The sequence below is a fragment of the Podarcis melisellensis genome (assembly GCF_964234715.1).
Source record: "Podarcis melisellensis genome assembly, chromosome: 8".
NCBI classification, from domain to species: Eukaryota; Metazoa; Chordata; class Lepidosauria; order Squamata; family Lacertidae; genus Podarcis; species Podarcis melisellensis.
The window spans coordinates 29,500,763-29,514,241 of NC_138540.1; the positions used below are offsets into that span (position 1 = coordinate 29,500,763).

The 13,479-nt window shown below is 48.6% G+C and overlaps 1 protein-coding gene across 1 annotated transcript; it reads left to right on the forward strand.

Moving 5' to 3' along the window:
• Nucleotides 1–815: 815 nt before the first annotated feature.
• Nucleotides 816–7,673, forward strand: LRRC47 (leucine rich repeat containing 47). Its single transcript, XM_081922621.1, has 7 exons — nucleotides 816–1,535; nucleotides 2,149–2,604; nucleotides 3,211–3,327; nucleotides 3,894–4,009; nucleotides 4,971–5,073; nucleotides 5,927–6,016; nucleotides 6,486–7,673. Exons 1-7 carry the CDS (start codon nucleotides 831–833, stop codon nucleotides 6,720–6,722), a joined length of 1,824 nt encoding a protein of 607 aa, XP_081778747.1. The 5' UTR covers nucleotides 816–830; the 3' UTR covers nucleotides 6,723–7,673.
• Nucleotides 7,674–13,479: the final 5,806 nt, after the last annotated feature.

The window sequence follows — 13,479 nt, forward strand, 5'->3', positions numbered from 1 at the left end:
TAACAAACAGGGTTGATTTAAATTGATTGTTATGGCAATTGCAAATCAGCTCCTGGGTTAATACCAATCAAACTAAACAAAAAAAAATCCTTCCAGTAGCACCTTAAAGACCAACTAAGTTAGTTCTTGGTATGAGCTTTCGTGTGCATGCACACTTCTTCAGTATCTGAAGTATCTGAAGAAGTGTGCATGCACACGAAAGCTCATACCAAGAACTAACTTAGTTGGTCTTTAAGGTGCTACTGGAAGGAATTTTTTTTGTTTTGACTATGGCAGACCAACACGGCTACCTATCTGTAAATCAAACTAAAGGAAAAGCGGGAAGCCTGTGATTGCCAGCTAGCCTTTTAGGCGCACCGTTTCCGTTTAATTGACAGTTTTTAGTATAGGGCGGTTTACATCCGCTGAAGGGCAACCTATGCTGACAAGCATAAAGATACCATCGACGTTGGATATTGGGCTAGAGCGGCCTCTTCATTTTATTACCGTGCAAATGAGAAACGGAAGCGGCAACTGGATGTCGCATGTCTACATGCTTTTCATGTAATATTTTTACTTCTAAATTCTACATTTGAAAATGTAACGCGCTGGGACCTGCTGAAGGGCAGGAAATAAATTTAAAATTACCATCAAATCTTTTTTAAGGATATCACCCATATGCGCCACACACACGCTCGCCCGCTTTTCTGCGCCCACTTCTATACAGTATAGGACATCTCGCCATTTCCCATTTTTTCCGTTATTGACGGCACAGGAAGCGGAAGCGCGTCTTGGACCGGAAGCGCGGTTGACGCCGGAAGCGGAAGCGGCTGTGCCCAGCCGAGAGAAAGATGGCGGCGGCGGCGATAGCAGTGGCGGGAGGGGAAGACGAGGACTGGCCGGAGGTGACAGAGTCCGGCCGGCGGGAGCTGAGCCTGGAGTCGGGCGCCGCCCTGGAGCGGCGTGTGCAGGCCGCCGGGGGCCGCTTCCCACGGGCTCTGGGCTCCCTGGGGGCGGCGCTGCGGTCGCTGGAGGTGCGCGGGGGCGGCTGCGCGGCGCTGCGTGAGCCGGGGCCGGTCCTGGGGCTCCTGACGGGGCTGCAGACGCTGGCGCTTCCCGGCTGCGCGCTAGGCCCGTCGGGGCTGACCCAGGCCGGGCGCCTCTTGCCGGCCACGCTGCGCACTCTCGACCTCTCCGGCAACGGCCTGGAGGAGCTGCCGGCGGAGCTCGGCGGGACCGGGGAGCCCCAGGTGGTGGTGGCGGCGGCGGCGGCCAAGAAGGGCTCCCCTGCCGCCCTGCCTGAGCTGCGCCTCCTCAACCTCCGCCGCAACCGCCTTCGCGAAATGGGGCCCGGCCTGGCTCGCTCCGCGCCGGCCCTCCAGGAGCTGCTCCTGGGCGGGAACCGCCTCCGCTCCCTACCCGGGGGGCTGCTTCCCACGGACGACGGAGGTGACTCCCGCCGCGCCGCCCCTTTAGCCCTGCTGGGCACCCTGGAGGCGGCGGGCAACGAGCTGGAGGAGCTGAGCCCCAACATCTCCCGCCTGGTCTGCCTCAAGGTAAAAGCCCTCGGTGCTTCCCAGTTTCTGCTTTTGTAATTAAACACTAGGAATAATGATGGAAAGTAAAAAAAAAGTTTTACAAATAAAGCAAAAGCAACTCTTAAAATGCAGTAATAATGCAAGACATAATTCAGCATGCATGAAGAATGATGACTGTTCAAGGCATCAATGTTTCCTGAGATGTCAATGATGAAAATTGTCCATTCCAGAGCACTGCTTGTTTTGCTGCTGCCATTCACACATAAAAATTGGAGGTTGTCAGGAATGGATGTGAGGAGTCCTATTATGAATAGCACTGAAGTTGCTCCAATATACGGAACAGCAAATGACCAGAGCAGGGAATGGGGTCACTAGCAGATAATATACTTAGCATGCAAAAGATCTCAGGTCTGAAACCAGAGAGCTACTGGCAGTCAGTGTAGACAGTGCTGAGTTCGATGGACCAATGGTCTGATTTGGTATGGCAGCTTCTGTACTCACATTGGCTTGGGAGTTTTTATTTATACACAACATGTTTTTCATTGTTGTCCGTCAGTAGACAGAACTTTAGATGACTCTTCCAGTGTCTGAATTAGAAGACAACCACTTAATATGCTTTCCCCCCCCCTAGACTTTGGATGTTTCCAACAACAAATTATCGGAAATCCCTGTGGAGTTGGCTGACTGCCCTAAGCTGAAGGAAGTCAATTTAAAAGGAAATGCCCTCAAAGACAAACGGCTTGAGAAGATGGTAAATGGTTGCCAAACAAAATCTATCCTGGAATATTTGCGTGTCGGAGGTCGAGGGGGTGGCAAAGGAAAAGGCAAGCAGGATGGTGCTGAGAAGGAGGAGATGAGGAAGAAAAAGAGAGATAAAAACAAGAAAAAAGGCAGTGATGCAGAGGATGAGGTGGAAGAAACCCAGAAACTGCTGGTGAAAGTTCTCCACATCTCTGAGAATCCAGCTCCATTGGTTGTGAAAGCCAGCCCTGGTGTCAAAGACGTCCGTCCCTATATTGTGTGCTGTGTAGTGAAAGGCATGAACTTCAAGCCCGGCAATGCTTTGAAGAGGTTTCTTTCGGTTCAGGTAAGGTTCAAAAGACGATACCACTTGGTTCTGGGCATGGCCCAGCTTCAGAGGGGGGATGTCCTTTGATTCAGTTAGTTGTAGATTAGGTTTTCACAAGTAAAGATAAACCTCCCCCTCGGAATTGAAATGGGGGGCAGCCCTACTTTGAGCACGGTGGAAGGGAAAGCAAAAGGGGCATCTCCAAGCCCAGGCATGCGGGTGGTAACTTTGCCTTCCACTAGCACAGGACAGTTAAGGATGTATGGCTCCCCTGATCAGGAGGAAGTAGATGCTGGGGGTCCTTGCCTGCCCTCAGTGTGGTAGAGGAGAAAGGGCCAGATTGTTGCACTCTGTGGAATGCCCTTCCATCAGATGTCAAGGAGTTGAGTAACTATATAACCTTTAGAAGACACCTGAAGGCAGCCCTGTCTAGGGAAGCTTTTTAATGTGTAATGTTCTATTTGCTTTTATATATGTTGGAAGCTGTCTAGAGTGGCTGGGGCAACCCAGTCAGATGGGCAGAGTGCAGATGATAAAATTGTTGTTAGCACACTCCTTAAAGTTAAGCCTGCTGTTGTGACTCTTCAGCACAGCCTTGTTTTAATGACACATCTTACACTTCAGACCAAACTCCACGAGGACATCTGCGAGAAGCGAACAGCAGCCACCATTGCCACACATGACCTGCAGCTTGTGAAAGGTCCTCTTCTCTACGACGTTCGGCCACCAGATGAATTGAAGGTAGGCTGACAACACCAAGATTAGAAAGCTGTTCAGAATGATACCCCACAGAGGGACAGCAGCAGGCAGCTGGTGCTCTGGTGCTGTTGTGCATGATAGTTATCTGAAAGACAAACCTGCCCAGTTTCTGAGATCTTCAGGGGAGAAGTTCTCTCCGTCCTGCCACCCTCACAAGCAGGCTTATTGGGGCACGGGAGAGTGGCTTCTTAGTGACTGCTCCCAGGGTTTGGAACTCTCATCCAAGAGTAGCTAAACTGGCTCCCTCCTTGGCATCCTCCCACCAGCTGGTGAAGACTTTCTTATTCCAACCGTTTGGGAACTGAGAGTATTTTTTAAGGAAAGAACTTTTAAATAATTCTGGGCTCTTTTTACTATCTGTATTTTAATAGATCTGCTTTTATACTGTTGTAATTCTTTTAGCATTTAATTACTATGTTTTTAATCTGTGTTTTTGTATTATCTGTAAGGTGCCTTGAGTCCCAGTCTGGGGAAAAGGTGGGATATAAATCAATAATAATAACAGCAACTGACTCCAGGACACTTTTGGCCTTGCATTCATGTTGCAGATCATCCCTTTGGGCCGGAAGGAAATCAAGGCCAAGGACCTCCTCCGTCAGCTGCAGTCGGAGGCCGAGGAGCAGCGGAAGCAGAAGAGGAGGCAGAATATATCCGGACTGCACAAGTGAGTCTGCACCTTAAAGCAGAGCACAGCCCTTGAAATCTTGCACAGAGGGCAGGCAAGAGCCAGGAGGGGTCCATGGGGAAGGGAAGCAGAAAGCGTCCTCAGAACAATCAGGATGGTTTGGAGTGGGAGCAGGAGGTCTGTGTCTTTGGAACACCCTCCCCCAAGAAGGCTCCCCGAAAAGTCCTTTCTTTATTTTATTTAAATCACTGATGCCAGATGCTATAGTTGAAATCTCATCTGTTCCAGCATCCTGTTCTCACAGCATCCAGCCAAATTCCTTTGAGAAGCCAGTAAGTGGCACTCTGATTTTGCATTTCTTACTACAGAAAGTATTGATCTGATGTGTAGAGATCTTTCCTATTCTAATTAATTCAAGAGTGTTCTGGAAGCTTCTCTGTGTGAAAGAAACAAGCAGAAGGTTCATTATGTTTGGCTTATACCTCCAGAGAAGCTGAGTACAGCTGGCTTAAACTGGTTCTGTTTTCTCTTTCTGTCTCTTTTCCTTCTGGTGTGGTGTTCTGTACATAGTATGCTATAGTGTTACTAGGCTACAACTAGATTTCTTATGGACAGTGCCAGTCCTGAATGTTTTGGATTTGTGACCGTTATGCTCATTTGCCTTCAGTAGCAGTAAAGCTCTGCTGGATGAAATATTAATTGCCTCTGGTCTATTTTTTAATCCTGCAATGTGTTTAGGTTTTTTATTTGCTAACTATACGTCAGAGTTCTGCTATGGATTAATAGTGAGTAGAATTCCATGACACTCTCCCCACTTGCGATTCCCAGCAACTGATCTTCAGAGGTTTCTTGTCTGTGTCTTCACAGAGCTGTGGTTTTTTTAAAAAAAAGAATATATTGAGTTAGAAGCAATTCTTATTTTTAAACTTCACCTGTGTATTTGCACTTCCTCTCCCCATCCCCTAAGTAGCTTCCATTTTCTTATTCCACCCTTGATCAGGTACCTCCAGTTACTGGATGGGAAAGAGAATTACCCCTGCCTGATTGACAACGAAGGTGCTGTGATTTCTTTCCCGCCAATCACAAACAGCGAGAAGACAAAGGTACAGATGCTGTGACTTGATTGCGAGCCAGGCTGTACATTTTCAAGGAAAAAGTCTGTTATGTGATCTACATAAATTGGGGAGGTGGGATGGGTTTGCTTCCCCCCTCTTCATACTTGCCAGTTGAGGTTTTGGGTGAAGTGCTTGTTGTGCCACGGAGGGAAGGAGCAGGGGCTGTTGCAAGAGGAAAAGTGGTGGTCAGGCACTCCCATCTACTGCTTCTCCACTGCCAATCACACCCTGGAATTTCAAATGCAGATCTGCTTCCAGACACTGTTCCACCCTAAAAAGAATTAGGTACCCATGTTACAGCAGTGTATGCTTTTATGAACCTAAAGAAGACGCCTACAGAATCAGGCCAGTGGTTTATCTAGTCCAGCAGCATCCTTTTCTCACATTGGCCAACTGGACGCCTCTGGGAAGCCCACAAGCAGGACTTAAGTGCTGCAATTCCCAGCACCTGGTATTCAGAGGCATCCTGCCTCTTGACAGTGGAAGGAGAGCTTAGTCAGTGTGGCTGGCAGCCAGTGACAACCTTATCCTCCATAAAATGGGCTTTTCTGTAATTTGGGGATTAACACAGGCTTAACTCTGCAAAAGTTGTTTTCCACAAAGTATTCCCCCCTCCCAAGCTGAATTTCAAGAAGGTTCTCAATCTACAGCATGTCTTTCAAAAAATCCCTTTTACCTACATTTGCCAGGGAGGGGTGTTAGTAACCATCAAAAGAGAGTGAATTGGCGCATGTAATTATTTTGACTGTGTGTCTATGAATGTTACTGACCTAAAATGATACTCCATAATGCTGTTCTTCATAGCTCGGTTCCATCTGGCATTTCCCTTCTTCTTTTTCAGCTTGGGAAAACCACCTCTGATGTGCTTCTGGAAGTGACAAGTGCCACAAGCCTGCAGACGTGCAAGGATGTGATGGACACCCTCATTTTAGTAAGGAGTCACTCTTCTTCTGCCCTCTCCTCCTCATTTTGCACCCACGCTTCTTGCAGGGTCCTGATTTATCTATTGGAGGCACTTATGGGATTGACGGTTCAAAAGCAAAGCCCAGTGTGCAAAATCAAATCACCTCTTTGTGGTTCTCTTCAGCTGCGGTCCATCAGGTCTGTGGCCTTTACATGTGCAGCTCTTGCACCCAGGACCTGTACCTAGTTGTCCATGCAGGACACACACACTTGTGTTTTGACGTCTACCTTCTCATATCCCTCCACTTTCCATTTTAGCATCTTCTGCCCGCCTTTACCCTAAAATGCTGCATTCTGGATTCATAGCAGCATCATGTTGTCGCCTGGGCCTCCAGTCCCATAATAACTGAAGGGAAACCTCAGGTTCTCAGCTGGGGAAACATTGCCATATCTCTTGAGTAACTCTTTATGTTGCAATCTTCATTCCTTCACCACAGAAAATGGCGGAGCTGAACAGATCCACTTCAGAGAATACAGGCGAAGACCTGGATTCAGATCATGAATCAAACGACACTGTCGGGCATGAGAATTCAAGGCTTGAAGGCATTTCCAAGACCCTCCCTCTCGTTTTGGAACAGGTTCGGGTTGTGGACAAGGACGGGAACTTAAAAGTCCTTTATCCATCAAAAACTGATTTCAGTATGGTCGCGTCCCTCATGACAGTGATTCATTAAGCGCCTTTGGTTTCCTTTCCCTGTTGTGGAGCATTCTAGACAGCATTTGTGAACAGCCTCCCCTTGCAGGATTTTATCATTTCTTTAACTCGTCAGCCAGAAATCCAATGCTGTGCTTTGGAGAGAGCTTGGTTGACAGCTAAAAGCAGGGTTTTTGTGGTCCCGAGAGAGACTCAAAGACCTTCTACCCAAGCCAGGGATCCACACGGATCTCTTGAATAAAGGTGCGGGATCATATTTATTTTAATGAGACACACTAATATCCACGTGGCATAATGGTACTCTATAATCTCTGCATAATTGGGCATAGGCGCCAGCTAGGAAGCTTTGTGGGTGAGAGACACACACACCCTCACCTGCCGCCACCACTGTTAATCAGGTGTTGTGCTTTCTAGCAATACAAATGTGGCCTGCTATTGCTTCAGACTCTGAAGCCTGCTTTGTAACCTTGACCTGGGTGGTGTGGTTGCTGCTGCTGCTGCTGCTCTGAAGTCCTCTTCTCCCCATGACACTCAGGTGTTTTGCAGAGTATGTGAGAGGTTGCACTGACACCCAAACTGTTCTTCTCAGTTTATGCCACGCTGGCTTTTCTTCACATCTTGCCGGCAGAGTAGCATGAAGCCATACAAACAGGCCTGCAGACTTGTGTGTCTTGGGGAGCATCTACCCCACCCTTCCTCCCTCGTGCCACGTAGAAAACTCGGTTTTTGAAACTGACGCTTCTTTCAAAATCAATGGTTTGCCATTGGGAAGAGCCACGAGCTGCTCTCCCCCGGGAGCAAAAAAAAGTCAGTAACGACACTGGACCATGTACACTACCCCTCTGTTCGTGCCTAAAAGGCCTGTATCGTGGTCCAAGTTTCTAGCCCTCATTGATTGCATGGAAGAACTGGGAAATGTAGCAGCCAGTGATGCGGGGGGAAAGAGTACAAATAAAGGAGAAAATGACAAGTGTGCAAACTTTCATTCATTATTTCAGTTTATGCTGAACTTTTCCTCCAAAGAGCCTGCTCAGATTTTTTTTCATGTCACACCGTAACAGTTTTCACAGTAATATTGCATACCCACTCTGTGGTGCTAGTTCTGCTTATGCTGCCCTTCCTAGCGTGTTTATCATGGATTTGTAATCCAACTGAGTTGTGCACCTTTTCATTGGGGGCGGGGGATGCCATCCTCTTAATTCAGGTTCATAATAAGAGTGGGGATAGAGGCAGCAGTGGCTGATAATTTCTGACCCAGCCCCCTTAAACTTTCCTTCTGGGCCACATCGTAGAATTGTAGAGTTGGAAGGGACCCCAAAGGTCATCTGCTCCAGCCCCCTGCAACACAGGCATCTCAGCTAAAGAATCCATGTCAGGTGGCCATCCAACCTCTGCTTAAAAACCTCCAAGGAAGGAGAGTCCACAACCTCAGTAGAGTATCCTGAGCTCTGCCAGAAGGAGTGCCTGTCCGTGCTACTTAAAGTAATGGGGCCATGAATCATTCTCACTCTTGAGGGCCGCATTCTTATTCAATCAGCCTTCTTGGGGCCACATTGCCAGCGGTGGTCAGGGCCATGGTCAAAAGTGGGTGGGGCAACAGGCATGACTTTGCACAGTATGCTTGTTCCTACACTCCTCTCTATCCTCCAGGCAAGTAAGAAGCTTTGAGCCAGTGCGGCGTGGTGGTTAGAATATCAGACAAGGGCCTGGAAGACGGGTTAAAATCCCCACTCAAACGTGAAGCTCGCTAGGTGATCTTGGGCCAGCCACTTCCTCTCAGCCCTACCTACCTCACAGGGTGGTTGTGAGGAGAGAATCGGGAGAACTATGTAAGCCTCCTTGAGCTCCCTGGAGAAAAAGGTGAGGTGCGAATGTAATTAATCATCATCACCAGAATTCAAGGGCATTTCAGCAAGGCAAAAACGCTCACAGAAGGTGCAAAGCAGAGCCTGTATAGGTGCGTCTCTAGGGGGAGACCCAAGAGGCAGAGAAAAAACTGTGGCGTTCCACATTGGACCCTGTGTCATGCTTTCTTACGCTGGGTTGAGATGAGCTCTGCTCCAAATTAAGCTGAAGGACTGTGCTGTAATCAGAATTTGGTTTAGCAATGGAGGGTGCTCCCATATTTTCAAGACTGATGGGAAACCCTTAACTACCATCAACCCCAGCGGGGTTCAGTGAAGTTCAACAAAGTTTTGTGGATGGGCATAGGCTCCCCATCACTCTCTTAAGGCGTTCGGCTATTCTTAAGGTCGTGATTTCTGCATAGCTGGTAGTTTGAGGGAGGGCATCAGAATGGCAATTTGATCCATTTAAAAATAAATCCAGGATTTGTGTTGGGGTGGGTGGGAGAATGAGAGGTCCATTACACTAGAGCATTTAACGCATTCCCAGCAAATGTTTATGTAAGTGAGATTTCCAGAGGACCTTCAAAAGATTTTTCACGGGCCCCTTGAGGGTCAGGGGGGAGAGGAAAGAAATTAGCTTAATATTAACAGAGAGCAGTTTCCAGCCTCTCCTGAAGCCGGCCCACCCTGGTGCATGTATATACGGGATCTTGTGTGGTCTCTCTTCCCTCCACCACTGCCCCCTGCCTCTTGAAATGCTATGGTCAATAACATTCAAGAGTCAAAGGTTCAGGATCTCTAAATAAGGGCAGGCTTAATAGGATTGTTTTGGAGTTAAGAATATTAGAGATCCCTGAATCAACAACTAGGGGTGCAAGGGACCCCAATGGGCATCAAGTCCTACTCCCTGCCATGCAGGAATCATAGCTAAAGAATCCCTGACAAATGGCCATCCACCCTCAGCTTAGGAACCTCCAATGAAGAAGAGTCCACCACCTGCCAAAGTCATCCGTTCCACCTTAGAGCACTTTTTACTGGCAAAAAGTTCTCCCTAAGGTTCTGTGGGAAGCTCTTGTCATTTCAACCCATTGGTTTGGGCCATCCCCTCTGAAGCAGCCGGAAACAAGCTACCATGGGGCAGCCCTTCAGATATTTGAAGATGGTTTTCACATCACCTCTCAGTATTTTCCGGGCTAAACATACCCAACTCCCATAAGCATTCCTCATAAGGCTTGGTTTCTAGACACCTTTATGACCTTGGTCAACCCACAGCTGCACACATTTAGCTTGTCAATATCCTTAGACTGTGGTGCCCAGAACTGGACACAGGACTCCAGGTGAAGTCTGACCAGGGCAGACTTCCACATCATTAAAATAAGAATCTGATTGCCCCACCTAATTCAACAATTTTCCTTGCGCTAGCTTGGTTTGTTGTTTGTTTTTTCTACTTGATGTACGGCTGCAAATCAGGCAGCCAAATTTGGAGGGTGACCATCCTGTACACGTTGCTGGAATACTCAAGTGTGATCTGCTGGCAACGAGGCATTTTCCTCCTCCTCCCTGGAGCGAACGGGGACTTTTGTTACCGAGAAAACCATGCAGCCGATCTCTGCATAATGAAAGACTCAGCCTTGTCAGTTGCCAGTGTCGTTTTTCAGCCGTAGACCACACAGGAGTCCTGTAACTCGACGAGGTCCTGCGGAGTGTGTGCATTGCCGGGGAAAGTCCACCTCCTCGGTTTATTGGAGCTTGGGACTTCCAGGGGATACATCTTCCCACTTGGGGTGATCTGGAGAGAAAAATAGAAGCCTTAGCTGAACGACGGGGCGAGCCTTTTTGTGGAGTTCCTTCTCTCCCTTTCGAAAGCTCTGTAACGAAAGAGGAGGTGAGAGAAGCGGCGCCAGGAGGTGGATGGCAAAGCCACGAGGAGGAGGAGACCCTCGTCTCTCGGCCTCCATCGCAGGGAGGTCTTTGGCCTCTGGGTCGCGCCGGGGCCTGCGTGCCCCCCTTGCCCGTGGGCTGCTGGCACCAGGGCCTTCTCGACAGCCACCGCTGCCCTTCCAGGCCTGGGCAGAGCAAAGGAAAAGCCACAGCAGCAGGCCCACCAGGCTGAGTCCAGGAGCACGGATTGGTTCTTCTGCTCCTTCCCACCACGTGAGAAGAGTCCCCGGACATGGCACTCTCTCTCAGAGCCTCCTCTTGCCTCCGTTGCCCAGTGGGCGGCACTCTGCACCCTGTCTGTGGGGAGGGCAGCTGCTCCTGCTTGGGGAAGGCCTCGGGCGCAGAGGAACTGGGCCACCCCACATGGCTCATGTCCCGCAAGAGCCTCGGAGAGATCGGGCGTCAGAGGCAGAAGAAGAGCCGGACAGTCTCTCTTCTCGGGAGAGGCCTCCTCATCTTGACCCCGAGACTGAGCAGCGCATCTTGGACTGGCTGGAAGAAGTGAACCACTGTCTCTTCTCAACGCTGAGCTGCAGCGTCAAGCAGGAAGCAGAGGCAGACACCTCCATCAAAATCATCTACCAGGGGGACTGAAGCTGGGGAGAGGCACTGTTCTCCACCTTGATCCCCCAGACCAGACTTTGCCTCCAAGCAGCAAGCTGACTTTGGAGGCACACTTAAACTTTTTCTCTCACTCAGTTTGCTCCAGAAGTCCTGTTCCATCGCCTCACACCCTCACTGCTTCAAATGCAGCTGGACGAGTTTTGGGGTTGTTGTTGTTGTTTGGTTAGGTTTCTCTTTATTTTAGCATTGTGTAGACAGATGTGTATGGATAACCCCCTCGTTCAAAATTTGCCTCTGCTGGCAACACATGTCACTTCCTCTCAGCTTCAGTTCCCCCACGCTTCATGTACAGTATGGGAATAATAGTGATCTACCTTTCAGGGTCGTCGTGAGGATTGCAGGAAGTTATGGTGTATGTGAAATGTTTGAAAGCCCTGGATGACAGAATTGACACTGTAACATACTGTAACTCTCCTCTTTCCATTGCCCGGCTGTAACTTTTTTCCCAAACAATTATTTGCGCCTGCTGATCATGCTCAGCTGAACAGTGATTGATTATCGATTTGATTGTTGACATCAATTTGTAGAACGAGCAGAGGGATTTCTCTTGGAAACAATATCTCAGGGAGAGAGGGGGGGAGAGGGAGAGTCAGAGAGAGAGAGAGAGAGAGAGAGAGAGGGGGAGGGAGGGAGGGAGGGAGGGAGGGAGGGAGGGAGGGAGGGAGGGAGGGAGGGAGGGAGGGAGGGAGGGAGAGCTCTTCGCCCTGTATGGGTGGGACTGGCTTTTTTAAAAAATCTACTATTTAAGGATTTCATAAAACAATATTATAAAATAACCCCAAAACATTAGGAAGAACTGTCTGACAGTAAGAGCAGTTTGACAGTGGAATGGACTGCCTGAGAAGGTGATGGACTCTCCTTTGTTGGAGATTTTTAAAGTTTTGCATTGCAGGGGGTTGGTCTGGATGACCCTTGGGAACCCCTTCCAACTAAGATTCTGTGACCAAAGGTGATACAGAAAGCAACTCACGTTTCAAAGTCAGGATCTGCTGCACCAAGGTGAACCTGAGAACCTATGTCTCTAAAGAGTTGTTGGGGAAAAACTAGGAAACAGTGAAGTGCAGAAGGACCTAGGTGGAATTTATGGCAGCTCCAGTTAAAATAGTATCGGAGACTAGAAAAGGTTTCTAGCCTAAATCTGTCAGGTTGAACACTCCAGGGCCAGATCAGGATAAGGCAACTTCCTATGTTTTATACCTCTGCCTGCAGAATCTAGTGTAACTCAAAAGTTTGCATCCAGCTTTCTAAAGAAGGCCACCTCTCGCTTTCTGTGCTTTTGGTGGGAGGAGCTCTGTGCTCCCCTCGCAGAGGGCAGCGACCCACCCTGCCAGCTCCCTGCCCCGACATTCCAGTGGTGCGAAGAAGGATGCTATCTAAACACGCCGCGCAGCTGTGCTGTGGGAGCCCTGTGGCAGGTGCATTCCTGGGCCGGTTTTCAAAGCTTTGCCCAGAGGACTCCTCTCGCGCTCTGCCCGCACGACATCCGAGGCTCGGCAGCTCGGAGGGCCCCTTGCTACTCTTGGACGGTGGCCAAGCTCTCCCCTCCTGTTTATTTTGGCAGGGCTGGGGCCCTCCTATCAGAAACACACAGAATTTGCTCCTTTTTGGAAGCTGGTTGAAGGCAGGAGCATTTACACACACACACACCACCTCTTTCTTTTTCATTCCCAATCTCTTCAGCTGCACCTCTGGAGGCAACAGGGAAGGAGGCAGAAGAAATGCTTCAGCAGATCCTGGTTAATGTGCCCCAATTTTTACCTTTTTCTGGGGAGCACATTAGTACATACTACATAGTAGTACATACTACATAGTAGTACATACTGTAGTACATACATTAGTATGTACTATTAGTATGTACATTAGTACATACATTTCTGCAATGAAAACAGGGACATCCTATTCCATACTAATACTAATTTTATTATTTGTACCCCGCCTACCGGACTGGGTTGCCCCAGCCGCTCTGAGCGGCTTCCAACATACATAAAAACATTAAACATTAAAAAACCCTCCCTCTACAGGGCTATCTTTGGATGTCTACTAAAGGTTGTATAGTTACTTATCTCCTTGCCTCAATTCCATACTCTCCAGCATTTCTCTGTTGAAAATAGAGACGTCCGAAGGAAAAGCAGAACATTCTGAGATCCAATTAGAAACCAGGTGACTTCTGTAAAGCCAGGAAAAAACAGGGACACTTGGAGGGTCTGTTAATACTGTGGAGGGGAGAGTTGCTCTTGTGCTTAGTCCTGCTTGGGGGTGTTATTTGGTCTGCCATTGTAAGAAGAGGAAGCTGAGGTAAATGGGCTATCAGTCTGATCTGCAGTCTTACGTTCTTATAAACTGAATGATAGCAGATGATTCAGG

Excerpts from the sequence above, each read along its gene's own strand:
- LRRC47 (XM_081922621.1), top strand. The coding sequence starts at position 831 with ATGGCGGCGGCGGCGATAGCAGTGGCGGGAGGGGAAGACGAGGACTGG. Across the intron at positions 1,536-2,148 it reads CCCGCCTGGTCTGCCTCAAG|ACTTTGGATGTTTCCAACAA; the intron begins GTAAAAGCCCTC and ends CCCCCCCCCTAG. Across the intron at positions 2,605-3,210 it reads AGAGGTTTCTTTCGGTTCAG|ACCAAACTCCACGAGGACAT; the intron begins GTAAGGTTCAAA and ends CTTACACTTCAG.